Consider the following 17424-nt stretch of genomic DNA (forward strand, 5'->3'; position numbering starts at 1 on the left):
GAGCACAGAAATAAAATAATAGTCGTTGCATCATTGCATTATTAATATATGTTGCAGTATATGTGTTTTCTCAAAACCAAGCTTTTACAGGTATGGTGAAATGTATCAGGTGGTTATGTTTTTAAATAAGAATAAAGCCATGATGAATCAGATCTGTGAACAAAAAGAAACTGAGAGAAGCCTCACTACATCATTATAATCCTGATTTTTTAAAAATAAATCTCTATTCTCAAGAATGGAATATATTAGGAATACTGAAATGGTTTGTGAACCCTGCTGAAATTTCTACTGCATGACTATTTTTTTTTTTGTTGTTGAAAATAAGGAGCTGATTTTATAGGGGGAACATACGGTCTTCTCAATACCGTTTAGTAACATTTGCGGATGCAAACAGGAAGGTGGAGAATGTTGCATCCAGGAGAAACTAAGAGAAAGACTGCGGAATATAGAGCACTAATTCATACTTGGGAGTAGTGACTTTGGTTATATGCTTATCTATTCTTGTGATGATAATGTTTCCCATATTATTTTAGGGAATATGTTCTGACAACTACACACAATTAGAAAAGAACTATCTCTCATGGAAGTTGTCTGCTGCCATGTGATTTATATAAAGTGTAATAGATACCAAGAAATACAAAGATACATGCAAAGAAATACAAAGTGTAACCCATTAAATCACTCTTTCTTTTTTTAACACAGAAAACAAGAACTGTGATGAACTGGATAAGAGGAAAAGAAACACAAACAGTACTTCTCTTAGTTGGAAGGGATCAAGCTGTTTGGATTCTGAGAAAAGGAAAAGAAGATATAGTGGCCATATTTCTGATGATTGTAATGCACGCATTCCAGAAAAATCACTTCTACAGCCTGTAAGTTGCATTTACTTTTAATTTATATATTTGTATACATGTTTGCCCATGCTGTGCACTTGCATGCACTTCTGTAGTAGCGGTAGCAATATCCAAAATTCAAGAATTGTACTGATAAATAGGGTATCTAGCAGAACTGTGGCATCTATTGAGTTCAGTGATGCATCAAGAAGAGCGAGTATGTACATCTGTTGGCGGTATCAGAATATGCCTGTTGTAGCAGAAAGGTTGAGAGAGAGGAATGACAGTGTTTCCTTCAGACAGGAGCATGGAGTAAAATAATTTGGGAAATAAGTTACCTAGCTAAAGTGAAGCTCTCTTCACAGACGGTATAACTGATTGGGGAACTTCTATACAAAATTTGTGAAGTATACCTGATGTTACTGAAATCTTGTGGATGGTGAATTCCTTCTTCCTCCTCCGTCTGTCATACCCTTTCCGAAAGTTTTATTCTTATCAGTTATTTAGAAAAAAAAAAAAAAAAAAAAGACTCATTGAATCAGCTATAATTATTTTATCTAGCTCATAGCAAAGTCAGTTATCACTAATCTGAACCGTCACAGAAAGGTCAAGGAATAAATATACAATACATATCTTTTGTCTGATCTATATTTTCTAGAAAGAGCAAAGATTGAGTTCAACTCCACCTCCTGGCTGCAGAACTCCTTGTGAGGATGAACAAGATCACAGATCTAACCTGGTGCAGGGTTGCATTGCCCGGACATTGGAGAGAGACTCTAAATTAGACACTCTCACCCACAACCATTTAAACCCTGTTCACAGCTGCACAGTGAAACCTGGCTCAGAGTCTCCTCCCAGAAATATGTCAGAGAAACAGCTTCCTGCCTCTAGCGAGGATGTGATTTCAACACAAATTAGTGCCATCAGGAAATCAAAGGCAGACCTGTCGCAGTACCTGAGCAGGCTCCGGAACAGAATCTGCAGGGGTGATCGGCCAGTTGTTTCGGTTGACCCAAGTATGTACTGTATCTGTGTTGCTGACTGTTACTATTGATACGCTTAGGTACTGGGAGAGCTCACGCATGGCTGACTAATTGAAATATATGGAACAAAAGATTGAGAACAGACTGTCCAGTACAATCTACTGGAGTACAGATGGTAAAAGGTAAAGAAGGCAGAGAGCAGGATTTTCAAATTCCAGTCCTTATCTTGCAGCTGGCTTTTGTGGCTATGGAAAATAAAGATTGTGCCTTTTAATGATCTTTAAATTGAGAAAAGTACTCTCTCTTTGTTGAAGCAGGTATGTTGTGGCTTATCTCTTTTAATAGTCTTTTAATAATTTTGAAAATTGAGTATGAAATGATAATAAAGATAGAACATAGTACATCTTGTTACATACAGTTTTGTGCACACAGGCCATGGCTGGCTGGGATCATGTTTTTTGGTATTACATCTGGAAGAGAGAGAGGATTTTGCTAATCTGAAATCTACAACGAAAGAAGTATTCTCAAGTTGGCATCTTATAGTATATGTATCTATTTTTCCCCTCTTTAGTTGTCCTTTCCAGTGATGATGAAGATGGATCTTCCGAACCAAATGATGGAGTTTCTGAACCTAAATGTATAGAACTGCTGCAGGGTAATAGTACTGATATTAAAGAAACAGATCAAGAGTCTGACGTCCTTTTCTCAGAAAAGCCATTGGAAGACAATGTGGAAAGCTGTACAGAGCAGGTAGTCCAGTTTTTGGCCTATGTATTGTTATACCATCCCTTTAATTTATTTATACAGAGTTTATTTCTGCTTGCACATTAGGACAAGTGTGAAATGCTTAGTGCAGATACCATTAGCCCCAGCCAAGGCGTAGCTGTAGTAACTTATTTCATGGTAGTTTCTTTTGTTATCTGGTCCACTGTTGTATTTCATTGCCTGTAGAAGTTGAAGCATCTTTGTAGACACCAGAACAGGATAGGTTCAAGTTTCCTTTCCTGTGGGTCTAGCAGTGGAATTACAATCTAAAACGAACCATGAAAGTTGTTTCCCCTTTTTAGACATGACGAGCTTTGTGTTGCCTTGTTTGACCTGGATTTGGGCTATCTCTTTAATCCGGAAACAGGCCAAGAGAGCCATTGTTGCTTCCTCTCACAGATGCATCGTTTTGATCATAAGCATTGAATTGGATCCTGTACCTTCAGTCTCAGAAGAGGAGTGTTTTCTGTTGCTCTGTTTTACAAGTTTTCACTTGGCTGTAAACTTGGCTGTAAATAAGTAAAGAGAGCAGGTTGTATCTTGATAATAGAAGGTTCGGATCAAGATATGATTCAACCCTTGAGGAGGTTATCAGTAATGACTGTGATAAAAACTTATGGCTTTTATTTTAGAATTCAGCTTTGGGAGTAAATTCTTAAAAACAGAATTTGTAAGACTGCAGAAGGGAAATGCCTCATTTAATACTCATATACTTTTTTTTTCCAGCTTTTAACAGAGTCAGATGAAGTTAATTGTCCCATCAGCTTATCTTCTCGAAGCAAACCTAGTGAACAGATGAACCCAAGATTAGATTTTGAATTTGATAATCTGTACATCGGGAAATATAAATGGTTATCAACAGGTCCTGCTAGGGTAAGTTGATGTATTATGGTGTCATCTTGATAAAATTTTAAAATGAAAATTCTGGTTATGGTATTTGGTTATAGTACAAATTTTAGAAAAAAATAATCATAGTGATCAGAGTTGAGATGTTTATTATGCACTGATGTTAGCATTTAAACAGAAAAGTCTTCATTTTGTAGCTTCAAAGACCGTTGAAACAATACTAAAAGCATTAGTGCATAGGCAACATGTGACTCAAAAGGGCATAGAAACGTAAGTGAAGGTGTACTTTAAATGCAGTACCAGCTCCAGAAGTTTCCACAGGCCTTTGACTATATTCATTGTATTTATTGCAGTTATAAAAGTATAAGCATGTGTATTTTTTTTTGTTCATAGCTAGACATATTGAAATACTGACTTGTAATAATAATTTAAGCTTTTCACAAAGCAGCAATTTTGTGCAGCAGTTCTTATGCAGTAATGAAAACATCTCATGAAAATCTCTTAAATGAATAAAATCTCTTAAATGAATATGCTAAAAACATTTCAGGGACCAGTTTAAGTATTTTAGAATCAATGCTTTTAGGTGGAAAGTGAAATTTTTCCTTGGGGGAAAAAGTCATTCTTAGTGCATGTTGCAGTAAAGTAAGAGCAACCTCTTCTGTGAGTGTATATGACAGCCTTCAGTCCAAGTGATCATAAAGCATTCTTTATTTAGCCAAGTCTTCTTAACATAGTGGCAGCATAAGTAGAAACTTTAGAGGCCTTCAGTGCAAAACTTAGTATAAATACCAAGGTCATTGTCCAGTGTCGACTGTTTATGTGGTATTTATTAGTTCAAATAGTGCAGCTTACACTTACAGTCTTTATCATGGAGTATCTAATAATAAGTTCCTTTTGTCTAAGCATTGACCTTTGTTGATTTTTTTTTTTAAGGAGTCTGTAGGCAACTCTAACTTACTGCTTATTCTCAGTGTCATTCGAATTCTGTAATACATATATAAGAGTGTTGTTTTAGGTGAAATAGACAATGTTAAGTCTCAAATTAGGTCTCTTGTTTTCAGTTTATTTGGCTATAAGCAGTAAAAGATGTGGAGATAATAAAATATTCTTACTTAGTTTTAAACAATTTGTAAAAAGCAAACTCACCTGTATTCTTTTTAATCTTATTTCAGTTTATGACCAAGTATATTACGATACCATTTCAAGGTAAGAAATTTTTTTTATTTAGCCTTCTCTTAACCATATCTTTAGAGTACAACACAGCATATATTTATATTGTGAATAGTTTATAATCTTACTTTCACAAAAACACTGATTCATTTTTAAAATGCACATTTTTCAATAAATGAAAGTGTTGGTGTCTACAGTGTAAGCATTAATAACAGCAGGTTTTTACATTTTTAAGGTAACTTTTAGTTTTAATGGCTTGCTTGTACATTCCTGCGTATATGAAGTGCTGAACTGTATTTAATGTACCAAACCATGTTTTTGAGGTAAAACATTAATCCTTTCAGATTAGGCTTTTTAGACCCTAAGGTTTATTGAAAATGTATGGATTGATTAAAGCCAAGAGGAACATAAGTATGGATTTGCTATCAGTCTGTTATCCAAAGGTGATGTATGGTTTACTATATCTCATAGCATTTCTAAGGTGGATTAACCAAAAGAAAATAGGAGTTCATGACTTGCAAATTTATGAAATGTGTATGTATTAATTGTGGTTATTCTGAGCAAGAATAAGATTTCTCTTCCATGAAGATTATGTTTAACTTTTGGTGTTATTGTTTGGTATCTTTGTTTTACCTGGTTTGATATAAGTGATTTAAGTACTAAATTCTCAACACATTTAGTATAGTGCTAGGAATAAAATATGTGAATACAGTTTTAATGCACTCTAATAGTACTGAGGTCTTAGTATGTAATTACTATGACATGCATGACTTCAATTATCTATGGTAGCGAAATAAAGTTAATTTAAATCTTATTTTCTACAGTGGCACTTAATAAGAATACCAAGCTGACAGTGGATACCCTGGATTTGAGAAGGTTTGGCGTGTGGAGAAGTGATGGTGGCTGTTCAACAATAATTTTCTTTTGGTTGTCTGCGGATTATGTAGAAAAGATTGAAACCCAATTAGGAAAGCGGGTTATCAGCAAACCATGTGAGTAATCACTTTCCCTAAATGAAAAGGTCTAGTACATGTCATGTCAGTAACGGGGTTATTTTACATTTGCATTTCTGGAATTTTAAGGAAAACCAATAGCTTTTTTAAGACAAAAATCAGTCAGTTCTGCTTTTCCAAATATGAGCATAACGAGACATCTTAGAAGAAAACCCCAGCATAATGTGATTCGAAATCACTGCTACATAAATAAATAAAATAAAAGATCTTGTAACATTGTTCAATTTTGTGTGTCAAGGCCTTTAAAAACTAGGCTTGTGTAAGAAGTACCTCTCTCAAAAATAAATGGGATATGGTAAGTATCCTTACTCTTGAGTAGTGTATATGCTAGAAGAATGGCATGGCAGACAAATGTTGATTTGTTTTTTGACAAGACTGCCAAGGCAATTGGATTATTATTGGAGAAAATTTTGACTAGATGCCAAATGGGATGGTTAGTGTGTAGGTTCTTACAGATTAGCTCTGTTTGTTTTTTTGAGGGTGAAGGTCTGTAAGAACTGAGTATAACTTTTGCTCAATTAATTCAGAATGTTTGAATCATGCCATATTTTTACATTAGCAAAGTCATTACAAAATGACATCTAGCAAAATTATCATGTCAGAGTTGCCTTTGTGAAATTTAACAGTACTTCTACCCTGTACAGTCACTACCTCTATAAAGATAAAATGTATGTAATGCTAACTTTACCTGAGGAGCAGGAGTTCTTTAACATGAGACATTAAGTGAAGTTTTAGCAGTGAGTTACCTTCACTTTTCTATATCTGAGTTTATTAAAGTTACTGGTAGTGTCTATAGACACAGCTACCAGTTAAATGAGTGGTATCTAAGTATGAAGCTGTGGGACGTTTCTTAGTATTAGGTTTATGTATCTTGATTACATATTTATTCTGATGGAAACCTTCAGGAATTATTAAATTTCTATGCTTGAATGTTTTAAGCCTTTTAAATACACACAAATGTAAATCTTCTGAAATGAATGTAGACACAGATCAGTGGTAGTTTTACAGATTGTGTAAATGGTTGCCACAGTTCTGCTCCGCTTTCTTAGTGTGATAACATTAGAGAAAAATATATCACACCAGATCAAACAACTTCAGGGAGGAAAGCTGCTGCAGCTCCGTGTCTCCCACTTCAATCGGTAGCAAGGCTGAAGATGTAGTCCCAGCAGGCATGCCCGCATATACACAGCTGACAGTGCATTCTACAGGCAGGCACAGAGTGTTCATATAAAGACAGACACCAGTAACAGTCTCATCCTGTTTCCCTCCCTGTGTGAGCAGGGTGGAGGCCCACTAGTGACCTGACGTCCGCTTTCTGCTCCTCTGGCCTTGTGGATGGGCTGATGGCCTTATGGTGAGCCCAGCAAGGATACTGCCTGGGCTCCTCCTGCTGTTGCCTCTCTGTGCTCCTCTGTGGGTGTGCAGGCAAGCATTTATCACATAACCTAATTGTTAATAATATCCATTCTCTTGTTTTTCCAGCCAAATCTAGCGAATTTGTTTTTCTTGAGTTGTCCCGACCACTCACTGAAGAAGAAGAAGCCAGGCTGTCTGAATTAATTGCAGACATAAGCAAGAAGAACAGAGCACCAGATCTCCCTGAATTTTTATCTTTGAAGCAAGCTTTACCCTTGTTTAAGGACCTGTCTCCTGAAGAAAGCTCTTTCATGAGTTCCAGTAAAGACCTACTAAAGCTATGTGTCACAAAAGAGAATACCTCATATGCTCATGAGCCTGCATTTCAGGTTAGTGAGTAGCTGTTGCTTGATTCATCACTACTTGTTGGCATTTGCATATTCCAGTAAGTTTTAGATCAGTCGGGTGCAGAAAATAAGTTTTATTTATCCATAGCGTAAAAAAACAACACAACAATGTTTGTTATTTCTCACAAGAGGCAAGATTTGCAATGAACTAGATTGTATGCACGAAGGAATAATGTGTAGACCTCATCTGTAAGTGGCAAATACTGAAGCTTTCAGTTCACTTATGGTTGTGTAAGCTTAGAACCAGTAAGGATTCCCTGCCCTTGTGCTGTCTCCAGGGCAGCAAGCCAGGAGTCAATAGCAATGGAGCCATTTTTCAGTTGAGGCAGAAGTGAATGGGTGCAGCAGAGGAGGAGCTGTGTATCTTACTCGTTCCAGACACCTCTAGGCTTCCCTGTGGGGGCTTCACAGCTTGAAATGTTAAAGGATTCCTAAGCCTGCTAAGGAGTTGGGGCTGTGCGTGCCCCCGCTGAATAGTTAGATGTCTCAGCACAACCCCACATCATTGTCACTTCAGATATTATAGGTGTTTGTTCTCATCAGTAAAAAGCACAGAGACAACACATCAATCTGGGTGGGAAACTTGGAACTTAAAAGTAAAGCTGCTCTGCTTCCAGTTCAAATATGTATTGCTTCAAGACAAATTGTTAACTAGATTTTTAAGGCTTCCAAGGATACACAGCTCCTAGTAAGGCAGTTTGATATTTGTCTTCCATCACCCTTTCAGGCCCTGTTTCTTCTCCAAAACTACTTCCGCCTCAGTTGGCTGAGTAATGCATATAAAAAGTTTAAGAGAGTGGTTAGAAACAGATGAAGACCTGTCACTATATTAAAGGGGCATGGCTTTTTTTTTTTTTTGTCTGAGCTCTGGCACGTCTGTCTAAATGCTCGTTCATGTATGCTTCTGCTCTCCAGCAAAGTTCCTCTTCAGTGATGCAGTGTAGTCCTGCGGGCTTCAGGCTTGATTTTTGTGTGTGCTGTGTTACATATCAAGTTGTTTGATGCTTTTTATTATTGCCTTTTTTTTTTTTTCTGGTAGAAATCAAAACCAAAAGTGTCCAGGCCCAGTTACGCCCTTGCAAATAAGCAGAGTAGTGGCTGCTATTCTATCTCTCTGTCCTCCGCGCTGAATGAAGAATGGGAAGAAGTAAGAGAAACTGGAGCAGTTACGAAGTATGTATCTCTCATTTTAATGAGAAGATGAAGATGGAGCAAATTGATTTTAAAAGTTGATGGAATGAAAGCCCTGGCATGTTTGAGTTGATTTGAGAGTGTTGCGTGAAAGTTGTTACAGAAATGGAAAATACCATTAAATGTAAATGTAACTATTCCTGTTTCAGTCTTAATAGTTAACAAACAAGATGGATATTACAGGGTGAAAGGAAAAAGAATCTCATAGAAGTTAGGGAATACCTGAACTGTGACTGCTAGGTCATATCATGGATGCATCAGTGGGAGGGTAGGGACTTTCTGACCTCCGTGAGTGTCCTCTAAGTCCATATCACAGCAAAACAACTGCTAACTTAAGCTGAGTCTTTTTTTTTTTCCTCTAAAAATGTTTTCTTTCGCTGTTCTGTCATATTTGATTTATGTATAACTAGTTGGTCATACAGTTCACTACTTATTACAGGCCCTTGGTTAACAAAAGACATGCGAAAATGAGCACATGAATGTGTAATGCAGCAAGCTAGTAACAGAGTCTTAATGAACAGAAAATTACTGTTCATTCATACCTTTTGAGTATGTACCTCCCCTAGTATTTCTTCTCATTTTGTATAACCATTTGTAAATTACTTTTATCAATAGAAAAAAAAAAAGGTGAAGGTGAAAAACAGTTTCCTTTTCAAAAGCTTTCTCAAAATTCCTGTGTTCTAGTGTGCAGTGTAAACACACTTACACTTCTATAAACACTCTTAGTATTGGGTGAAGGGCTTTTGAGGTAGTTAATGGCTTTAAGAACTACCATTTGTTTTCTAGAAATTATTTTCCATGCAGAACAACCATACTAGGAAGTGTCAAGTAAAACATGTTTTTTTTGCTGTTATAATGTGATTTTTATTTTCTAGTCTGATTGTTTATCCACCCCCACCTGCAAAAGGAGGACTAGGAGTCACAAGAGAAGATCTAGAGTGCTTAGAATATGGGGAGTTTCTTAATGATGTCATCATTGACTTCTATCTTAAGTAAGTAATCAGGGACCTAATTGTTTCCTTCTTCCTCAGACTTGATCTGGACTTAACTGTAACTGTAAATATCTGTCACTAAATATGCTATAACAGTTTAAAAAGAAACAGTATGATGACATGGTAAGTTTGGCTTTTTTAAAAGTTCTTGTGTACTCTTAGCAGTTTTATCTGTTTCGATTTCATTCTCGTTGGCCCTCAAAAGGGCTGTGATACCGAAAAGCTGGAGAAGAAAAAAGGCTGCATGGGGACCTCACAGAACAGAAAGTGCAGAGCAGTTTTCATCAGGCAATTGAGCAAAGCAGAGGGTCTGTACTAGGTAGTTTATTTACTACGTTTGCATGAAATTAAGTATTCTCAGCTCTTCTTTGCAAGAGTGCAGGGATTTTTTTTGATACATGGCTCCTGCAGAAAGGAACATAGCTAACACTTTTTGAGGAAGTTGTGGTTGCCTTAGCAGCTTCATGCCATCCTACTTAAGTGACTTGTGAAAGTAACTTCTTGAGAACTGGCATTGTAGGCCACCATTCCCTAAAGCTGAGATTTATTTTCCTGGTGCTGACTTAAACCTAAGCAGAATTCTGTTTTTTTTGAGGACTGTCTGCAAGAATTTCATTTAGCTTGGCATCCAGCATGTCAGTAGTAACTGTAACCAATAACAAGCCAGATAAAACTTTCCCATTCCTTTAGGCTAGAAGGAAACATGTACCAGAGTGTTTTGATGTAGTTTTACAGCGAAGCCCTCCTATATTCTGTTCTAAACTAAAATAAACCACATAGCGTGACCCTTGTAATAGCTAAAACTCCTTCCTACCAGAAAAAGATTTGAATAAGGAATTTAATGCAATTATTGCAGAAAGCCCTCTGCTTTTTAAATTTCTTAGACTTCTTCCCACATTTTCAGTTTTCATCGTGCTGCAAACTGTATGATCAATGACAGTGTTACATAAGTCATCAGGTGAAGCTGGAGGCACCTTGTGTAGTGTGGCTAAAATTTTAAGATCATTGAAATCATTAAAATTTTGGCCTTCTAGGATTACAGAGTAAACTCTCAAGATAATGTTGGTAGTAAAATGGTCAACAGTAAAATCATAAAAAGCGAGTTCCTGAATGTATGTCTCAACTTTCATGTGCATAGCCTGTAGAAGTAAAATGGACAATTTGTACTACTAACCTGTTCAATGCTTTTTGAAAATGCAGAAGTATAGCACTGCATAGGCTTATATTTGGCCAGATTTTTAATCCTGGCTTAGTTGAAAAGCCCAGAAACATAACTTTGAAGATAAACGTAGCAGCATTGATACCAGAGCACAAACTTGAGATAAATGTACCTGTATTCTTAGTAGCTGGTGTCCATCCATGTGCCTGTTCAAAGTAGAGCAGACAGAAAAGTTTGGCATGATTAGCAGCTGTGAAGACAACTGATAAGTATAATCTGAGTTTGCTAAATCATTAAAATAATCGTTCTTGTTTTTATCAGTAATAATACTTTCTAAAAAGGGAATATAACAATTTCCTTCTTTTTTCTTTGGTAGATACCTGCTGTTGGAGAAGGCTCCAAAACATCTAGCTGAACGTACACACATATTTAGCAGCTTCTTCTATAAGTGCCTGACCAGGACAGAAAAGAACTCTGAGGGAGATCCCAAAGTTTCGTAAGTTAATTTCAGATGGCATGCTGACCAGAAGTAAGCTATTTGTTGCTGCTATTCAGACGTTCCACAGATTGTCTCCAAATTAGCACATAAAACAGTAATCAGTGTTCTCCAAAGGGCTAGTGGTTAAATGTTGTTGCTCACTATTTAAGCATTCTTGTGTTCTTCATTAAAATCTGTACACAGTTCATACAGAGTAGGAATAAAAGTGTTAATCACCTTTCTCCAACTTTGAGAGTCTTCGCTATAGGCAATTACTTAGATTTTGATCATTTTATTATAAACTCAGAGTTTTGCAAGGTAGCACATAATTTTAAGAAGTTGTACATCTAGAAATAATTTTAGATTTACCACGTAATTCATGCTACATATTAATAATAAATTACTGTCCAATATTTTACTAAGAAATTTTTCTTGCACGTCAACTGTATACACATGGAATTTTTTTACACTAACATCCTGGAGTTGGACAGTTTCACAAAAAGTTGTCAATAAGAGCTTAAGAACCCTGTATTGCTTTGCGCTTCCAGCTAAGCCTATACAAGCAGTGGGACTGTCCGTAGCATGCTTGCAGTTTCTTCTCAACACTGGTGTTTAAGAGTGAAGCTTCTTGGAGTGATCATCTGCCAGGTGTTTTCATACTGTTTTCATCACTCCGCTTGTCAAAGTTTTGTTGTTGTTTTTTTTTTTTATCCCTGAACTGATTTTTTTTCTATTAATGAAGTCCCCATTTTTTTCATTTTTTTGGTGAACTAGGCCACTTGCAGAAAGAGGGGTGCCATCTTGTTTCTGTGTCACAGTCATTGCTTATGAAACCTATGTTAAAGGAAAAATGCGACTTCTCAAGTATTTTCAAAGAAGTCTCAAAAATTCAAGTTGTGCTTCTAAGAATGTCTCCCATCAGTTTAAGTGCCTGTCTTCTGACCCTGAATGTTCTGGGGTGAAGACAAAATGATCCATGTTAAGAAAGCTGTTGTTCCTTGGTCTGCTTCCTTTTACAAGGCTGGACTGTCTGTAACCTTCTCATGGAACTAGATGGACACTTAATTCACTGTATTTCAAGGCCTGTAGCCGTTCTCAATCAGGAGATACATTTGGAAATTCTGGTTTTGTGTTTGGGCTTAGTCACTTGGGCTTAATGTTCTGCTGGTATATTTTTTCACTCAGAGAAATGTCAAGAACAAATAGAACAAGCATATAGGCATTGGGAATATGTAGGAGTGCTAATCCATGTACCTTAGTCTAGCTAAAAAGAACAAAACTGAACAGTAATTGTCATTTGGTTTCCGCAGAGCGGCACAAAGAAGACACAAAAGAGTAAGAACATGGACTCGCCACATAAACATCTTCAATAAAGATTATATCTTTGTGCCTGTGAATGAGGAGTAAGTCTCTGTGTTTTAAATACCTTTTCTGATATTTAAAGATTAAATATTTGAATGTTACAATGATTTAAAATCTATGGCTGTAGACTTGGATAATTGGAAATGAGCACATTAGATTTTGAAGAAGTAACCACAAAGTGTGGGATGAGTAATTTTAAAGTCTTTCCAAAAGTTACTTATTAATTATCATTTTCAGTAAACTATTAATCTTTTTTTCTTGGTTTTACTGCAAAATGCTTTTATATATTTCAAAATAAATCGCATATAATTATGATGATTCCCATGCAAGTTATATTTCTATAAAGAAATCCCAGCAACTCATGGTGTTATTGGTAAAAGGAGCAGGAGTACTGTGCCTAAGCCTGTCTGAAGAACTGTCCTGCATGTGGAAGCTCCAGTAAAGCTGAATAGTAATTGAGAGTTGCATATGTTAAGTATCTGCAGAAAGCGATAAATCTAGATGCATTCCATACACTCAGCTATATTCAAAGCTGAGATTACCATTATAGATTATTTTATTACCTTATTTTATTTACAGTTGAGTGGGTGATAAGGGAATTATAATTTGCTGTGGAAGGAATTAATATTTATTTTTGCAGTTACGCCATAATGAAAATTAAAAAGTGAGTGAGAGGATTTGTGTGTGATGCCATGAAGTAACATTGCAATATCAGTTACATTGTGCAACACTTGTCTATGAGTTCTCAATGTTATAAAAATTTCTCATATCCTTTTCATAACCAAATGTTATAGAATTTTGACATTTTTCCCCCCTCTCCCCATTGCTGGGCAGGTCTCATTGGTACATTGCAGTTATCTGTTTTCCTTGGTTAGAAGAAGCTGTATATGAGGAGTGTCCCTATCAGAATTCACTTCAGTCAGAGAAGGGGAGTGAGAACACTGTAACTGCTTCAGTGTTGGCTTTTCCTGAAGAAGAAGAAATGGATGCGAACAGAAATTTATTCTCAAAAGGTAAATGACCTAGAAGAAAATTATGTTAAGTTGTATATAGTTCTAATAGTTTCTTAATCCTTGAGGGAGAGAGATAATGTCTGTAAAAGTATCTCTTACGTTAAGACAGATGTAATATGTTTTTGTATTACCATGCATAGCAAGGACTGCACTGCATTCTTTTTGCCAGTAAGTGTGGAAAATAATGGAAGGGACATGTAAAGCAGTGGCTCAGATCCCATCATGAGTAGAAAGTTCTTCGATTTCATTAAGAATTTTATCGGGAAGGAATGCCCACAGTAACTTCGCTTTTGAAACATTCAGAAGGGAAACAAAATTAGTTTATATTTTACTGTTTTTTGAATGCTAGTAATAATGAATTTGAAAATGAAAATATTTCAGTTAGGAGATCTTTTCTTAAGACTTAATACATTTGTTCTTTTGTACTAGGTGGCAATGAAATTGCTGCTTCTGCCTCAGTCCTGGATGCAGGTATTTCTAAAGTAAGTGCCTTTCTGTGCTGACAGAGGAAACATATTACTCAATTTCTGAAGGCTTTGAGACTTGACCAGTGATTTTGCATTATCCTTTTTGCAGCTGCTGTTGTTATTTGCATGGCTTGCAGCATGTCCAAGGCACTTTGAATTAGCCTGGCATCGTCCTTTACCTATCTATGTTGCCTATGCTATGGTTTCACATTTAAAAAAATCATTTCTTAGCAGTTTCTCTCTTTCTGAAATGGGAGTCTTTCTGGCTTTACCTTTGAGTCTGTAAAAACATTTGGGTTTATACTTGTTGTAATTTTTGTAAGGTTAATTTTATTTTCTCTTCTCCCAGATCTCCCTGAGTAGTTCCAAAAGGCAAATTTGTAAAAGGTATGTTTCTGTTTTCATAGTACTTTTGTATCATTAAAGGGCTTATTAAGAAATTCTGCAGTGATCGATTCAGCTATTTGTCATACAGCTACAAATGTAGGGACTTGTCTGGTTTTGCTTTTTTTTTTTTTTTGTCGGTTTGTTCAGCTATTAATGCTCTCGTTAAGCCGTATTCAAAATAAAATCTTTGTGCTAGTAGTGAAACACTAAACTGATTTTTTTGTCATTGTCTACAGGCCTTGTATACTGATCTTAGATTCTTTGAAAGCTGGTTCCGTGCAGAAAACAGTTCAGGTTTTGAGAGAGTAAGTAACTACAGTTTCTATTAATGTGAAAGAGATGCTGCTGGTCATATTTCTATGTTCAAATTGCTTTCCTCTATAAAGATGTATATTTCTGTTGCTAAAAGAAAACCCATAAACAGCCACAACAATATTATAACAGCATTACAGAGATTTATGCCAGAAAGCTGTCTTTGTTCTGCAATAGATATAATGCAAAAATTGTAATGTGAACGGTCTTTTTGAAATTGTGAATAAATAATAATTAAAAGTAATTTTTCCCTTCCAGTTCAGTATTGGAAAGTGTTTTTAAGGTGCCATACCAATGCTAAATACAGTGGGATAATCACCTTTATTGACCAGCTAGCCATGCTGTATTGAATGCATCCCAAAATGTCGTTTACCCTGGCTGTAGTTACCTGTAGTTTACTTTGGCTGCTGGGGCACCCTCTTGGCTCATATGGAGCCCACTGTCAGCCAGCACCCCCAGGTCCCTCTCTGCACAACTGCTTTCCTGCCACTCGTTTCCCAGTCTCTACCTCTGTCTGGCATTACTGTGTCCCAGGTGCAGCATCTGGCATTTACCTTTCAAGAACTTTATGCTGTTGATGATTCCCAATGGTCTAGTCTATCCAGATCCCTCTTGCAAGGCCTCTCTTCCCTCCAGAAAGTCAACATCAACTCCAAGTTTAGTATCATTGGCAAACTTGCCACTCCTGCATCCAGATCACTGATAAAAATGTGAAAAACAGCCCTAGAATTGAGCCCTGGGGAACACCACTGGTGATCAGCTGCCAGCCAGATGCAGCCCCATTCACTACGAGTCTTTGGGGCCTAACGTGGAGCCAGTTCATCATCCAGTGTAGCGTGTACTTGCTCATCTCACAGTTGGACAATTTGTGCAGAAGGATACCCTGAGGTGACGGTATCAAAAGCCTTAGTAAAATCCAGAAAAATACATCCACTGCTTTCCCTTGGTGATCTTATCATAGAAGGATATCAAATCAGTGAGACAGAACTTTTCTTTTGTGAACCTGTGTTTGCTGGGCCTGATGATTGTGTTATCGTTTAACTGCCTTTCAGTGGTAACCAGGATAATCTCTGTAATTTTTCCAGGTATTAAAGTTAATCTAAGAGGTCTGTAATTTCCAGGGCCTTCTCTTGCGTTCTTCTTGTAAACTGGGATAACATTGGCTAGTTTACAGTCTGAGGGGACCTCCCCAGACTCTCAGGACCTTTGGTAGATAATTGAGAGAGGTCCTGCTATAACATCTGCCAACACCCTCGGTATTCAGGGATGAATCCTATTAGGCCCAGTGGACTTAGGAACATTGAGCTGATACAAGTGGTTCCTTATGATTTATTTCACTGACAATAAACGGGGAAGTTGATGCACTCAGTCGATGGTATTATGTAAGGGTTATAATGGTGCAATTATAACTGAAGTTACTCGAAAGGTGAATTCTAAATTTTTAATGGTCTAATTTTTTTAGGGTAGAAAAATACTGCTGGCTTCTTCAGTTGAACCCAAGAAAAATCTGGGTGATAGCCAAGAAAGATTACTTGAGTTCTTCCTTAAGCTCAGTTTTTAAAACGTCATAGTATCCTAAAAGCTTGAATAAACTCAGTGCAAATGACTTTTTTATGATTTTAAATAATTCACACATCTTTTCCTTTGTGTATTGCATTATTATGTGGTAAAGCTGCATCTGAGTGTGATAGAATATTAAGTATTGGAAATTTTGTTGCACCAATTTATTTGTCAGATTCTGTGAAAGAAAATGATTAAAGCTATTTTAGCATTTTGTCCAGCTCCAGGACAATACGGAGAAGCATTGAACTTAGTCTTTTTTTTTTTTTTTTTTTTTTTTAATAGGTACCTTGAAGTGGAATGGGAAGCTAAACGAAAAACACGTCGGGAATTCAGTAAATCAACAATGGTTGACTTCTGTCCCCGGGTGCCTAAACAAGATAACAGCAGTGATTGTGGGGTGTATTTGCTGCAATATGTGGAAAGCTTCTTCCAGGTACTAATGGAAGCTACCTTCCCTTTTTCCCAAAATTACCTCAGTCCTCTATTTCTTAGGCTAATGCTCAGATAGAAGACATGATGCTCAGACTCTAAAATTGTCAAAGGCATATGAGGAATAGATAAAACCCATTCTTCATGTAGTAGCAGGGTGTCTTTGTATCTGGAGCACAGACAATTTCTCCTGTGTTTCTTAGGCAGGCTTTTCTGACCCTGTGGTTTAATACTGCATTTACATTGAAACATGTAAGATCTCTAACTATATGGATGTATTTGGATCCTATGTAGTTTACACATTTCTGGCCTACAGATGGTGCAAAGACATATTTCCTGTGCAGGTCCTCTTGTAGCCTCTTGAACTTTGTTCAGCTTTTCCATTTGCCTTTGAGTGTCTCTGTGCAGGCAACTGCATCTGCAAAGAGGTTGAATCCTTAAGAGAGAACGCACAGAGCTAAGGGAGCCTCTCTTTCCTGTTCAGCACATACCTTTAAACATCTGCAGCCACTGGGCTTCAGACATTGTCTCTAGAATCTCCCCAACTCTTCTTCCATCTGGGCAGCCTGTGTCAGTGCCTCATCACTCAATCATGTGAAAAATTTCTTCCTAATGTGTATTTAATCTAAATCCTACCTTCCTTTAGTTTTAAACAAGTTATCCCTTGTCCTACCATTACACTCCCTGATAAACAGTCC

General features: G+C 36.8%; 1 protein-coding gene across 7 annotated transcripts in view; it reads left to right on the forward strand.

The window, feature by feature from the left end:
• SENP7 (SUMO specific peptidase 7) overlaps window positions 1-17424 on the forward strand; it is a 44356-nt gene that overhangs the window by 23078 nt on the left and 3854 nt on the right. For 6 of the 7 annotated variants that reach the window (XM_084292383.1, XM_084292386.1, XM_084292387.1 and 3 more), the window contains 16 exons: window positions 703-872; window positions 1492-1849; window positions 2388-2566; window positions 3308-3454; window positions 4600-4633; window positions 5422-5589; window positions 7093-7355; window positions 8413-8546; window positions 9440-9556; window positions 11092-11211; window positions 12504-12596; window positions 13390-13568; window positions 13998-14050; window positions 14385-14422; window positions 14659-14727; window positions 16580-16730. In XM_084292383.1, the coding sequence (XP_084148509.1) occupies window positions 703-872; window positions 1492-1849; window positions 2388-2566; window positions 3308-3454; window positions 4600-4633; window positions 5422-5589; window positions 7093-7355; window positions 8413-8546; window positions 9440-9556; window positions 11092-11211; window positions 12504-12596; window positions 13390-13568; window positions 13998-14050; window positions 14385-14422; window positions 14659-14727; window positions 16580-16730 (2273 nt within the window). Of the gene's footprint in view, window positions 1-702; window positions 873-1491; window positions 1850-2387; window positions 2567-3307; window positions 3455-4599; window positions 4634-5421; window positions 5590-7092; window positions 7356-8412; window positions 8547-9439; window positions 9557-11091; window positions 11212-12503; window positions 12597-13389; window positions 13569-13997; window positions 14051-14384; window positions 14423-14658; window positions 14728-16579; window positions 16731-17424 lie in introns of those variants that run through there. The other variant, XR_014618719.1, reaches the window with a different exon arrangement.

This window comes from Netta rufina (genome assembly GCF_964035555.1).
Source record: "Netta rufina genome assembly, chromosome: 1".
NCBI classification, from domain to species: Eukaryota; Metazoa; Chordata; class Aves; order Anseriformes; family Anatidae; genus Netta; species Netta rufina.